We start from the raw sequence: 13,543 nt of genomic DNA on the forward strand, positions 1-13,543 counted from the left end.
ACCACTGGACAAAGAAGGCAGTTTCCTAATTATCAACTAATGTGCAGCCAATTCTTGTTAAGCTGCAACATGCAAAAACTCTTTACCCAGTCAGGGGTCTTGAGCATTCGGTCATATAAATCCCTCTATGGTGGAAGGCAGGACCAAAATAAAACAGAAGAAACAGATAGAAACAAGGACTCAAACTATAAGGGTGCTGAAGAGGCAGCGGGGAAGAGAATAAGAAAAAGGACAGAGTGTAAATATAGGATAGTGATAGAGTGGACTGGACAGGGAGAGAGTGGGTAAGCAGGACAAAGACCGAGTAGACAAAAGTCAGAGAAAGTTGGCTGAGTGAGGATGCAGCAGTCAGTAAGCAAGCGTGAAAGGGACATACTGGGCAAAGGCCAGTAGGGATGGGCGAATTTTCTCACCCTGTTTTCCCGCGGAAATGACGCCCATAGACTTGTATGGCGGCACGCATCAAAATTTGTTTGACGTCCATAGACTTTAATGGGCATCGGCAAAATTTTTGGCGAAACGTCAAATTCGCCCATCCCTAAAGGCCAGAGAGATGCAGAAACAGGCAATCAGGGATAGAATTCCAAGACCAGGATACCAAGCATAGGGCAAAAGGGACAAGATATAAAGAGCTGGATACAAGGAAGAACACATGCTAGTAGCTGCTTGAAGTTACGTGATCAGCCTTTGAGGTAGGATCTCATGCTAAAGACACTAGTTTAATTCCCTGTTGCAACTCCATCTAGCCATGGACAAGTTTCCCAAGATGCTTAGAGTGACTATCAAGGCTGGCTTAATTGCAAAGCTCATTGAGTCCCACGGGAGAAACACAGCATATAAACAATTCCACTTTCCCCTCTGTAGCCTGTGCTCTTATGATCGTTGCTGGTAAAGTGCGAAAGAGGGACCACAAATATGGCTGCAACATTGCTATATTATTCTGGGATACATAAGGCTTCATTACATTGCAGTTGCATTGGGTAAAAGTGATTGTGGCACTTTATTATGTGTACATACATGTAATGCAATATATATATACACTTATAGTTAATACTTAAAGGAAAAGCTTTGTGCACTTGGGGGTTCCAAATGTTAGGCACCCCCAAGTGATTGTCTTGACTTACCTGAAACCCCCGGTGGTCCTATTGGCAGATAACTGCACCGGCCCGGGGTTATACCAGAGGGCACTATGGAACGATCCTCTACCAGCTTCTTCTACCAAATTTCCCGGGCCAAACGTATGTGCAGTTGAACGAAATAGTCAACTTTTTAGTTAAAGTAAAGAAGAGGACGGAAGAGGATCGCTCCGTGGTGCTCACTGGTATTACCTCGGGCCGGTGCAGTTTTCTGCTGATAGGAGCACCGGCTGGGGGTTTCAGGTAAGTCAATACAATCACTCGGGGGTGCCTAACATTTGGCACCCCCAAGACTTTCCTTCTCCTTTAAGATATATTCTGCCAATATTATGGCTGTGCACTTGGGACATACATTAGAAGGTGACTTCCAGGAAAGGGGGGGGGGAAATATACTTCTTCACAAAACCCATAATTCCCCAATTCATTTTGTCTTTATATGAACACTGTCTTTGTCAAGTGATCTTTCAGACTGCCTGAATCACAGGGCTGGGAAGCCAAATCACCATTTCCTAGCCACTGAAGGAAATTCTGTGCTGTCACTGAGAGCTTGGTCTCCATGGCACCAACCCTCGCAGCTGCACACGCCAGTGATTCACCCCCTGCTAAATCCTTACCCCTCCCATTTCCTGCTTTGCTGGCACCCAATCAAGTTTCAGATAAATGACAGCATGGCACAATGGTCTCTGCTTGTCTCTTCTAGGCTTCTCTGGGCTTCTATTTATCTTCTGTACTTCACTGAAGACCTTGCATGATCTTTGCTTTTTCTTTATTTACTCCTTTGTAATAAAATCCATTTCAATATAAATCAATTTTATTAACATTTTCTTTGCTCCATATATTAGGCCTGTGATAGACTAAAGATTTAAATACTCCTGAGAAGATACAAGGAGAGGATCTTAAGTTTTTAAAGAAACACACCTTCCTTCCACAGACACACAGTTGATAAACTTGGGTTTCCCCCGGTAAAACCACATTAGGTAGAATTCTAAGCAGTAGAAGAAAGTAATATGGCCTCATAGGTCTTATATTTTTTTTTTTTGCTAATTCTGGCAGGGCTTGTATGTAAAGAAAGCTGAAAGAAACACCCGACACTTCGTGTTCTCAGCTGTTAGGGTAGGACTCCACAAACGATTTTGTCGCGATCTGACGCGCTGCTACAAAACGCATGCGACAAAAATAAGGTAAGAGATAGAATTGTCGCATGGTGTTGCAGTGTTGATCCGACACAACACGACTGTCAGATGCAGATGCTGCATCTGCATCCGACAGTTGCGTCGCGTCAGTTCAATGCTGTGACACCAAGCGACAATTCTATCTCTTACCTTATGTTTGTCACAGCGCGTCGGATTGCGACAAAATCGTTCGTACCCTTAGACATGGTGGCAAATCTGTTTGTGGTTTAGGAAGCCCATTTTGTTCGCGTTCATTATTCTGCATAGCAAAATATTTTGGAGAACAAGGTGTACCCTGTAGTACAAAAATGAACACTTCCAAACCCATTGTCATATGGATTGAAGATTCCAAAAACATACAGGTAGGTTACAGGTTCCTGATAAACTTGACACTACCGTTTATGAATCTTATCGGTATGTTAGACCTTTGAAAGTGCCACTGGGGCAGCGACTGATGTTTATTAATGCAGGGCTGTGGAGTTTGTACATAAATCCTTCAACTCCTGACTCCTCAGTTTATGGTACCTCCAACTTCTCTGTTTTTAAAGGTAACAGATAAAACACAGATAGATAAAACACCATTGTATTGGACAGAGCTTATCTGTTGTGTGCAATGTAACCTGTGCCTTTGTCCTTTTTTCCAGCTTGAATGGCTGCCTCCACAGCTACACAGCAGCTTGTTTATGTATGAACAATAGTAGTCTTTCTGAAGCAAACACACAGCTTTTATCAGTGCATGCTAAAAGTATATTGTATGTTAATTACTTTAAAAAATTTTTTTGATGTTTTTGACTGAAAGAAGTTAAGTACACAACATACAAGGCATTTTATCATTTTCAAAGCTCAAATATATTAGGAATGCACCAAATCCACTATTTTGGATTGGGCCGAACCCACGAATCCTTCGCAAAAAAAATTTGGGACTAATACCAAACCAAATCCTAATTTGCATATGCAAATTAGGGGTGGGAAGGGGGAGAATTTGTACTTCCTTGATTTCCCTCCCATCTCTAATTTGCATATGCAAATTAAGATTCGGATTCAGTTTGGACTGGCAGAAGGATTCGCCCGAATCCAAATCCTGCTGAAAAAGGCTAAATCCTGGCAGAATCTCGAACCAAATCCTGGATTTGGTGCATCCCTTAAATATATAAACAACATCCTTTGGTAATTCTAAAACAAAATCAAAGTTAAACTACATAAACCAAACACAATTGGAAAACTGAAAACAACATATACTGTATATTAATTGAACCTGGTATATAACTGTATAATAGCTGTTAAATACAATCCAGAAGTACAGAAACTAATATTGTTCTGACAGAATTGCTTCTGCCATATCCTCCTTCATAGAAGCTCTTAAATCGGATTTGATTATTTTCAGTGCTTGTATTTAAAGTTATTAGGAGTCTGAGTTGGTACATTTTTGCGACTCCGACTCTGTCTCCAGATACCCAAAATTGCTTCCGACTCCACAGTTCTGTGGCTATAAGCAAGAGCGCTAATGCAAATTAGCATCTATCTTAATAAATCAGCCCCAATGATGGCGCTGGCCACTGGTACGGTTGCCACCTTTTCTAAAAAAATTTACCAGCCGGTGGGGGCGGGAACAAAAAGGGGTGGACCGTGACATAAAAGGGGCGGAGTCACACATAGTGATCCAAGAGGGGCGGAGCAACTTGCACAATGGACAGAAACCTTAAAAAAAAGGTAAGTACTGAGCGAATTGGGGGCGGGCCAAGGGCTTTTTCTTAAGGGTATTACAAATTACCGGCAACTACATTCCCAGTAAATTTGTAATACCGGCCCTGGCCTTGGCAGGTGTTTTACCGGCCGTGTAGTAACCCTAGCCACTGAGGCTGACAGACATCTCATTAGGGCAAGTGTGGATAAAAGAAACTTACAGGAAATGTGTTACATAATCACTATGACAAAGCCATCTGTCCAGGTCCGGACTGAGAATTAAAATAGGCCCTGGCATTTCAGGTACACAGAGGCCCAATCAGCCCACATAGAGGCCCAAACAGCTCGACACCAGCCCACTAAATACTGACTTTCTATGAGACCTTATAGCAGCCCCTCTGGCATTTGCCAGAACCCACAGATTGCCAGTCCGGGCCTGCATCTGTCCAGGGGGTGACTGAACTCTGTTTGCAGAAGTGATGGTCTCATGAAGAACTAGGCTGCTTAAAGGACAGGCAAGCGTAACTATGACTGCTTTACAACCCATATTGACCTACCACCAACTAAACGCAGTCAGATGATATTAAAAAGGCTTTATTTAATATATCAAGGGATTTGTTCCATAGGAATACAATAAAAATAATACAACACAACAAAATGTGATGATAGTTTCTATCTATACTTACTAATAACCATTAGTCTTCCAGACATTCACATTGCAAGACGAATATGGAAATTAATCATTGCTCCTTGAACTTTGTTTAGATATTGTTACAGGCGGCTTCATTGGTATAGGAGACGATAAGCTCTTGTTTTTAAAGAGCGTTGTCTATGCAACAAACCAATTTAAATACACTTTCTGTATTATAAATACCAGAATGCAATGTGGCTTTTACAAGGTTAGTCGGGTATATATACCACATATGTTTGTGTTTAAGTGCTTTCGAATAATAATGGTGGGCTTGTGAATAGAGCTAGAGTCCTGCGTGGAACCGATTTCTAAGACATGAATCCGCAACCCGTACCGCATATTTACCCACTTTGATCCACTACCCGACCCGCAACCCGCTACCCAGACCCGCAACTGCATTATCCGCAACCAGACCCGCAACCCGCTGACCACAATCAAACAGAAAATGCTGGAAACCGGAAGTGACATCATCAACAGTGGGCTGGGAAAGAAAGAAGGTTTGAAAACAAAACTTTAAAAATATTGACAATATAACATAAGATAAGAAATTAAGAGGAGACCTGCAACCCAACCCGCTTCTATACCGCACCTGAAAATCCTACCCTCATTCCGCAGGGTACCTGCTTTTTTTACGACCCGCTGTATGATTCTACTCTGAGCTAAAATAGGTCATAAACTAACCGTACAAGTAAAAACCTTCCCATAATTGGCGACTGTTCTGTAGGCAGGTATAGTTACATTATTATAAAGAGCAAAATTGAGCAAGTGTGGCAGTAGAAACAAAGGATCGTTCCATTGTTAATATTAAAATAAACTAAGGTTAAAAAAGAGTAAAACCCCTCTCTGTCTGGTTGCCAGAGAGGGGTTTTACTCTTTTTTAACCTTAGTAAATACATGATCAGGTAATTATACCTCTCTCTTTCTTTAAAGTGACGGCGTAACTTAATAAGGGTGTACAAAACAAACCTTGCTCTTTCACACAATATTAAAATAAACGTCACAATATTTCTGCTCTTTAAGCCAACCCGACTGAAACTCACTGATATCCATGGTACAAGGATTATTGGGTGGGATCTGCCTCCCAACATGCACATATAGAAAATCAACTGATTCTTGGTACCTGTATGGCCATTTTAAGGACATTACAAATTAACAGGTAAGAGGTGCTGGAAAAAACAAACCCTTCAACAGTCATCCCCAACCTGTGACCCACGATCAACATGTTTCTCACCAATCCCTTGGATGTTGCTCCCAGTGGCCTCAAAGCAGGTGCTTATTTTTGAATTCCAGGCTTGGAGCAAGTTTTGGTTGCAAAAAACAAGTGTACTGCCAAACAAAGCCTCCTGTAGGCTTCCAGTTCACATAGGGGCTACCAAATGGCCAATCACAGCACTTGTTTTGCACCACCCAGAAATATTTTTCATGCTTGTATTGCTCCCAAGTTTTTTACATCTGAATGTGGCTCACACCTAAAAGAGGTTGAAGACCCTGGTCCTACAGGCACTCTTTTTACAGCTTATAGTTTTTATCGACTCTATCTGCCACCAGAAAAAAAAACACACATTGCAGTTTAAAAAAAAGGTTGTTAAAACTTGAATACATTTGTGAAATATTTAGTTTTTTAAGCAGATACTAATGTAATGGAGGAAGAAATGCCAACTAAACACACAAAGCATGAATCGTGGCTACTAAATGTAGTGCCATTTCCATTTTGCCATTTTGTTCATATAGCTTAGTTTAACCCCCACATTAAACTAACACTATATAGAATATACTTTAAATGACAGAATTGAGAAACGGTTAATGTAAACAGCAATGTCAGTAGCAAGTATCCATACAGTAGGCTTATGTCACACCAGGAGATTTGTAGGCATTTAGTTATCAGCAATTTAATATGTGGAATTGTCTCTATTCGCTTCCCGTTTTGGACAGCTGGATCACCCTACGTATGGCACAACTACTGTGTATGACATTTTACTTTTTCAGTTGAGAGGTGTGTTATATAGGTGCCAATACTAATTGTTCACAAAAGAAAATGAATATAAAGAATTCCACATGTCCTGTCACCACAACTGATATAGTAAACATTAATGTATCTCCTGCTGAGACATTATCCTAAAGCTGGCTATACATGCCCAACTAAGTCCCTCCAGAATCAGCAGCTTATTGGTCTGTGTAGGAGGCCCTTTTGGTAGCTTGCCGGACAGATATGTGGCAGAAAATCAGGCAAATATCTATTGAACAAGTGTGAAATTCCAGTTGGGTGAGAACCACATTGGCAGGTTGGTCCTCTCCCAAAAGGTTGCCGTAGGCCTCCATTATGATTCAGTCATTGGCCCAGGGGCCCAATGATTCAATTATCAAAATCAGGGCAAACATATTGAAAGACAAATCAGCTAAAGATCCCCCAGTTTGGCGACTTTACTAAACAAGTAGATCTTGAAGCATGTGCACAGCTTTAAAGTCTAAACCAGTCAGTTTTGTGATTAAAACAGTTTACGTAGACTGTTTTGTGGACTGTTGTAGGATCATGGTCTAAACTATTAATTGTGGTTCAGGTCCAGTATAATAATAACTGACCATTTCAATCGAATGGATTTAGTGTGGGTTTAAAAAAAATGTTCATAGTTCGGACATAGAAATATTTTAATACAAAGTAAAAAAAAAATTATAAAAACAAGTATGAACAGTTTACATCTACTGCAGCTTAGCTCCCTATTTCAGTACTATGTGTCTAAAAATTACGTGTTGCAAAACTAACTCTAGATAAGAGATAAGTTTGGTTGCAATCTAAGTTGTTCCTCTCTGTTTGGGGCTTCCCACAGGAAAACAAGTGCTAAAGGGTTTTGCCCTAATGCATGGAATCTAATTGGTTTGGTCCAGCATGAAACCTAAGAATCTAGACCATCTAAAGCTATTGATAAGAATGATCTCGGTGTAATGCCAGTAAACCATTCATGGGGTGGGCTTTCAGGAATTTCCCCTGGCATAATTTTCAACGTTTTGACAATTGGTGATGCTGCAGAGCACCGTGTTCCTCAAAGCGCACAGGTCAAATATCACACTGGTAAGGTCTTTCTCCAGCATGGCTTTGTTCATGACGTGTAAGTTCCCCTGCATCACGGAACCTCCGATGACAGATCTGACATTGGCAAGGTTTTCCACCAAAATGAGTATATTTGTGGCGTGTAAGATGAGAAGTCCTTTTAAAAGCCTTGCCACAGATCTTACAGACATGAGGTTTTTGTTGGGAGTGTGCAATACTATGCCTCTGGAGGTAGGAGAGGTACTCAAATATCCTAAAGCACACAGGGCATTTATACACCTTTCGGGGGGCTGCAGATTTCATGGCACCAGTACATGAATTATCAGAAGCAGGTTCATCAGGAGGTTCACTTGTGTTTGCCGTTTTAGTTTCATCCACAACTACTGTGTACGGCAGTCCTTGACTATCGATAAGCAGAAATCTCCGGTACTTTCTGTTACCCACAGGCTGGTCTTGTGGTTTGACAGCTGTGGGCTCCAACTTTATTTTTTCTTGTGTTTTCCTGTATTGTGAAATTACAGGCAGCACACCAGTCTTAAAGCGGACAACGCTGCCACTTCTTTTATTAGCCAATGTGGTACTTACAGAAGCCTTATCTTTGCAAGATAATCTATGCTTTTCTAGTATTTTGTGCTGTTCTTTGTCAGTTGAACTAGTTGGAGTCTCTCGATTAGTTACCTTATTTCTCTGCCAGGGTCCAGTCAGTCTACTATAAGGTGATGGGCTTTTTTGAATAGTAACTTTCTTATGAGAATGATATAAAGGAATTCCTTGGTAAAGCCTGGACTTTTCACAGTGTTCTGTCCCCTGACTTTGCAACATAGTTTCTGTTATGGCACTTGGTCTGTTCCCCTGTATCTTTGCCTTCTGGGAGGGGGCAACTGATGGTTCTTTGGTATTGGTAGGTCTGGGAAAGTTTACCGTCATATGTGTCTTATCTTTTCTTGGGAGAAAAGAACAGCTGCCATCTTTATTCTGAATGGGGAACTTTTTAACCTGCATTTTTAATCCTTGTTTTGCCACAAATTGAGACTCTCTGTCATAATTGGTAAAAGCTAAGTTTTCTATGTGTTCCATAGAATCTGGTGTCCATGCGTTCCATTTCTTCACTGTATATTTACTGACTGATGTTGTATCATATCCTTCAATATGTGGTTTCCCCATTTCGCTGCGGCTTTGCCTCCCTGCCGAGCAGCCAGTTCCATAGTCACTTCTGACCTTTGCTTGAAGAAGTTTGGCTTCTGAACTGTCACTGACTCCCCCATGGGATATCCTTTTCTGCAGTCTTTCTGTGTTTGTGTGTTTGACATGGTTCCCTTCATTCCCGTGTTTTAAGAAGTTATATCCAGTTGTAGCCATCTTCCATCCCTCAGGATCCATTCACGATGTCAGAGTAATGTTTTCTTTGAATGGAAAACAGACGTCAGTAAACCTACAGAGCAACATAATATTTTTAACATTAGTAATGTCAAAATTATTGGTATTATAGCATTCTCTCTAAAACCAATTGTTGTTAAAGAGGTTGTTCACCTTTGCATTAACTTTTAGTATGATGTAGAGAATGATATTCTGAGACAAATTGGTTTTCATTTTTTATTTGTGGTTTTTGACTTATTTAGATTTTTATTCAGCAGCTTTCCAGTTTGAAATGTCACCACTCCAGTTGCTAGGGTACAAATTACCCTAACAACCATCCATTGATTTGAATAAGAGACTGGAATATGAATAGGAGAGGGCCGGAATAATAAGAGCAGTAATAAAAAGTAGCAATAACAGTAAGGGGCAGATTTACTTAGGGTCGAATAGCGATATTCGTTCGATCGAACGATCGAAGGAATAATCGTTCCATCGAACGATTCAAAGGATTTTAATCCATCGATCGAACGAAATTCCTTTGATCAAAAAAAGCTTAGAAAGCCTATGGGGACCTTCCCCATAGGCTAACATTGAGGTTCGGTAGGTTTTACTATACGAAGTAGGGGGTCGAAGTTTTTTTAAAGAGACAGTACTTCGACTATCGAATGGTCGAATAGTCGAACGATTTTTAGTTCGAATCGTTCGGATCAAAGTCGTAGTCGAAGGTCGAAGTAGCCAATTCGATGGTCGAAGTAGCCCAAAAAAACGTTCGAAATTCAAAATATTTTTTCTTCTATTCCTTCACTCGAGCTAAGTAAATGTGCCCCTATATGTGTACAGAGTATTTGCTTTTTAGCAGAGGTCAGTGACCCCCATTTGAAAGCTGAAAAGAGTCAGAAGAAGAAGGCAAATACTGTATTTCAAAAACTATAAAAAATGATGACCAATTAAGAACTTAGAAAGTGACTACATTGCCCATTCTTGAGGGGTAGCACAAGCACAGACAGTGGTTAAAACTGAACCATGTCCAGAGTCACTTCAGATTGTGTCCTACTGTTTCCTTGACCACTCTGTTCACTTGTTTCTTAGCTGCACATCTACAGACTTCCTTTAAACTGATTGCATTGTTGTGCAGAAGGATGTTCAGTAAGCATTGGTGCACAGTAACTATACAGCCATGTATTGCCCCTCTACAAAGTATACAGAGGGATGGAATTATTTTTGTAATCTTTATTTGTAGAACAACAATATATTTCACAGACTGTTTAAATCATCCATTAATTCTGCACAGTGGTGAGGCAGTTATTATTAGGTGTTTGGAATTCCCCATCCAGAACAAAATGACTAAAGGGGTTGTTTAATAGAAAACCCTATGCTTTTTCCCCTAGGTATTTTCTAGAGGCAATGCTCCCACATACTCTATTTGTATGTACTGTGTAGCCCCTTTACTGCTACAGTAGTGCAAACACCCACTGTATTGAGCACAGTCCCAACCAGAAAACCCAGATCTGCCAAGATAATGAAGTGAATAAAAACTGATTTCAAACATAGGCAATTATCCAGTTGATGTCTGCTCCAAGGGAAAACAACGGTTTGACATGTTGAGCTGCTGTGATGTTAATCCCTAGAATGGAGTGTATGTGTGAGAACCAGCAACAATACTTAAGCTCATGGCATGTTGTATATTCTGTTTTGGCATTTCTTGGCAAATGGTGAAGACCCCAAATGTGACTTAGCTTTGTTAGAATCTGCATATCTCTACTAGGATATTCCTAGATACACAGAAGTTAAAGGACCAATAACATCAAGAAATTAAAATATATATTTTTATACATTTAACGTTTGTATCTGTTGGTCTATGACCTACAAATAAACAATTTCATGGCTACAAAAGTTCTATTTTACATGCTAGAGTAGTGCTGTCCAACTGGCAGCCAGCAAGCTCCCCACATGAAACTCTGGCAGCTGTGACTGCTTACCTTGTGTAAGCTTTAAAAGGTATCAGTACCGAGATTCAACTGGCCCTTGCACTGTTTACACCTCAAATTCAGACTGTAAACTCCTTTTTAAATTCATTGTTCACACCTGTAACACCCATAAAGCCCTGTACTGCTCACATCTCATACTCAAACTGCCCACACTGTTCACACCTCATACTAACTGCTGGAGGGGCACAGGCATTGTGTCACTGTTTGTAGCACAGTATGAACTGTTAATCTGTTAAACTGTTAAGTGGCCCTGAAACAGTGACCCTGATAGAGTGGCCCTGAAAGAGTGGCCCTGATAGAGTGGCCTTGTCTCCTGCCCTATTCTGCCTGTGTGCCATACTCTGCTTTCCCTATGCTCTCTATGTGTGCCATACTGTGCCTACCTGTGTGTCATACTTTGCTTACTTGCATGTACCACGCTCTGCGTGCCCTATGCTCCATGTGTGACATACTCTGTCAGCCCTATTCTCCTAATGTGCGTATACTCTGCCTGTCCTATGCTCCCTGTGTGTGCCATACTCTGCCTGCCCTATGCTCCCTGTGTGTGCCATACTCTGTCTGCCCTATGTTCCCTGTGTGTGCCATATTCTGCCTGTCCTATATTGCATGTGTGTGCCATACTCTGCCTGTCCTATGCTCCCTGTGTGTGCCATACTCTGTCTGCCCTATGCTTCCTGTGTGTGACATACTCTGCCTGCCCCATGCTGCCTATGTTTGTCATAATTTGAAAAACAGACCGCTCCAATCCTTGTCACAGAGTCTTCGTCCCCTCTGTAGTGTGTGGTGCTCTTGTACAGGTGTGCAGGTCACAATAAAGTTGCAAGATTGAAAATCAGAAAAATATAGACCGCACCTCCAATATAAATATTTTCCTTTATTGTTAGCTATTAGGCCGAAACCTGTCAGGCAATGATGAATCTACATGTTTTTATGTAATCTTTACGATAAAGGAGAAATATTTTTATTGGAGGTGCGGTCTATATTTTTCTGATTTTGTCATACTCTGCCTGCCATATGCCGCCTGTGTGTACCATACTCTGCCAACCTGGTGGAGGATGCACGGTCTGGCGGCGGCTGGGGGATAGTTTGTAAATTTTAAAAAATATATATTTTTCATATAGGCATCCGAGGACCACCCCTTTAAATCTGCCACCCTAACTACAGACCCTTGAGTGCATATATAAATATGGGCCTGGGTATATAGGGTCCCAAAACAGCTTGAATGTATGCGCACTAACAGCAGGGGAATCTTCTGTCACTGTGCACACCGAGCGTTTTTCGGCCCTTGGACCTCCGCGACCAGGGCTGTATTTAGGTCCAATCCCACCATAGGCATCGGACCTAAACACGCCCCTGCGTCGTGCTCACTGACTTCCAGCGCCATGTGCGTTAACGTCACACAACGCTTTCCGTGGAGGTGATGTCAGCACGCCGTGTGCCTGGGACCCCCTACCCCCCTCCTATGGAAATCCATGCCGGAAGGTGGGGAGGGTTTTTTTTTTTATATAGGTACAGGCCCTCGGGTCCTATATATAAATACGGCCCTGTCCATGACCTCATAAAAGGCACTGCGGCTCATTTATCAACGCTGGACAAATTTGCCCATGGGCAGTTACCTATAGCAACCAATCAGTGATTAGCATTTTAAAGCCAGCTGCAAGTAGACCAATGAAAGCAGCAATCTGATTGGTTGCCATGGGTTACTGCCCATGGGCAAATTTGCCCAGTGTTGATAAATGACCCTCACTGAGTTTGCCCAGGCGCAGTAACCCATAGCAACCGATAACTGTTAAAGAGGTAACCAGCACATGTTACCTTCTGATTGCTTTCTATGGGGTACTGCACCTGGGCAACCCTTGTCAATAATTGCATAACCCCCCATAGTGTGCCTTAGGCCTTATTGCTCCAGTTATTTATCTAAAAACAGCTGCTGCAGAAGGTCTTGTGATCTGTCAGTCAGGAATTAGTAAAGTTCTAGTTAGAGTTCATGTGTATTTACCAAATGTTATAAAGAAGAACTAAAAAAAGAAAAGACACTTTCTTGTTAAATACACTGTAGCATGCCAGTTAAACTAGGGCAGAATACTGCAGCTGAAGCAAACTCCCCCTGTTGCTGATGAGACATTAATCCCCAGAAAGGAGGTTCTGGGGGGAAGCAGCATTAATAATAAATGCTCTGTCACTAGATATATAGAGAAACTGTGCATCTCCCCACCCCCGAGCTGACACAATAGAACAGGCTGCAGACATCCAGCAGATCTATCTATCTATCATGATGTATTGTGTGCGCCCATGCGCTGCCATAACAAGCCATAGCTGATCAGCAATCTCCTACCTGTTTATTTTCCTGCCTCTCTGGGATCGCTGTGGCTCAGTAGTGCTTTAAGGGGAGTGTGTTTCCTACATAGGAAGAGGAAGGAGCTTCACTGGAAAACGTCCTGATGGAAACACAAGACCAGCACTGGGAAGAT

General features: G+C 41.6%; 1 protein-coding gene across 2 annotated transcripts; it reads right to left on the reverse strand.

Moving 5' to 3' along the window:
• Positions 1-6,073: 6,073 nt before the first annotated feature.
• On the reverse strand, positions 6,074-13,543 carry znf581.L (zinc finger protein 581 L homeolog). Of its 2 annotated transcripts, none has more exons than XM_018226198.2 (2): positions 13,408-13,543; positions 6,074-9,160 (listed from the first exon to the last, which is right to left on the reverse strand). In XM_018226198.2, the coding sequence occupies exon 2, from the start codon at positions 9,106-9,108 to the stop codon at positions 7,735-7,737; it is 1,374 nt and encodes a 457-aa protein (XP_018081687.1). In that variant the 5' UTR covers positions 9,109-9,160; positions 13,408-13,543; the 3' UTR covers positions 6,074-7,734. The 2 variants fall into 2 exon arrangements, with proteins under 2 accessions (XP_018081687.1, XP_018081688.1); XM_018226199.2 differs by having other exon boundaries at positions 6,074-9,131; positions 13,408-13,497.

This window comes from Xenopus laevis, chromosome 7L (genome assembly GCF_017654675.1).
Source record: "Xenopus laevis strain J_2021 chromosome 7L, Xenopus_laevis_v10.1, whole genome shotgun sequence".
Classification (NCBI taxonomy): Eukaryota; Metazoa; Chordata; class Amphibia; order Anura; family Pipidae; genus Xenopus; species Xenopus laevis.

What these genes read in the sequence shown, in the direction of transcription:
- znf581.L (XM_018226198.2), bottom strand. Translation starts at nt 9,108, where the DNA reads ATGGATCCTGAGGGATGGAAGATGGCTACAACTGGATATAACTTCTTA.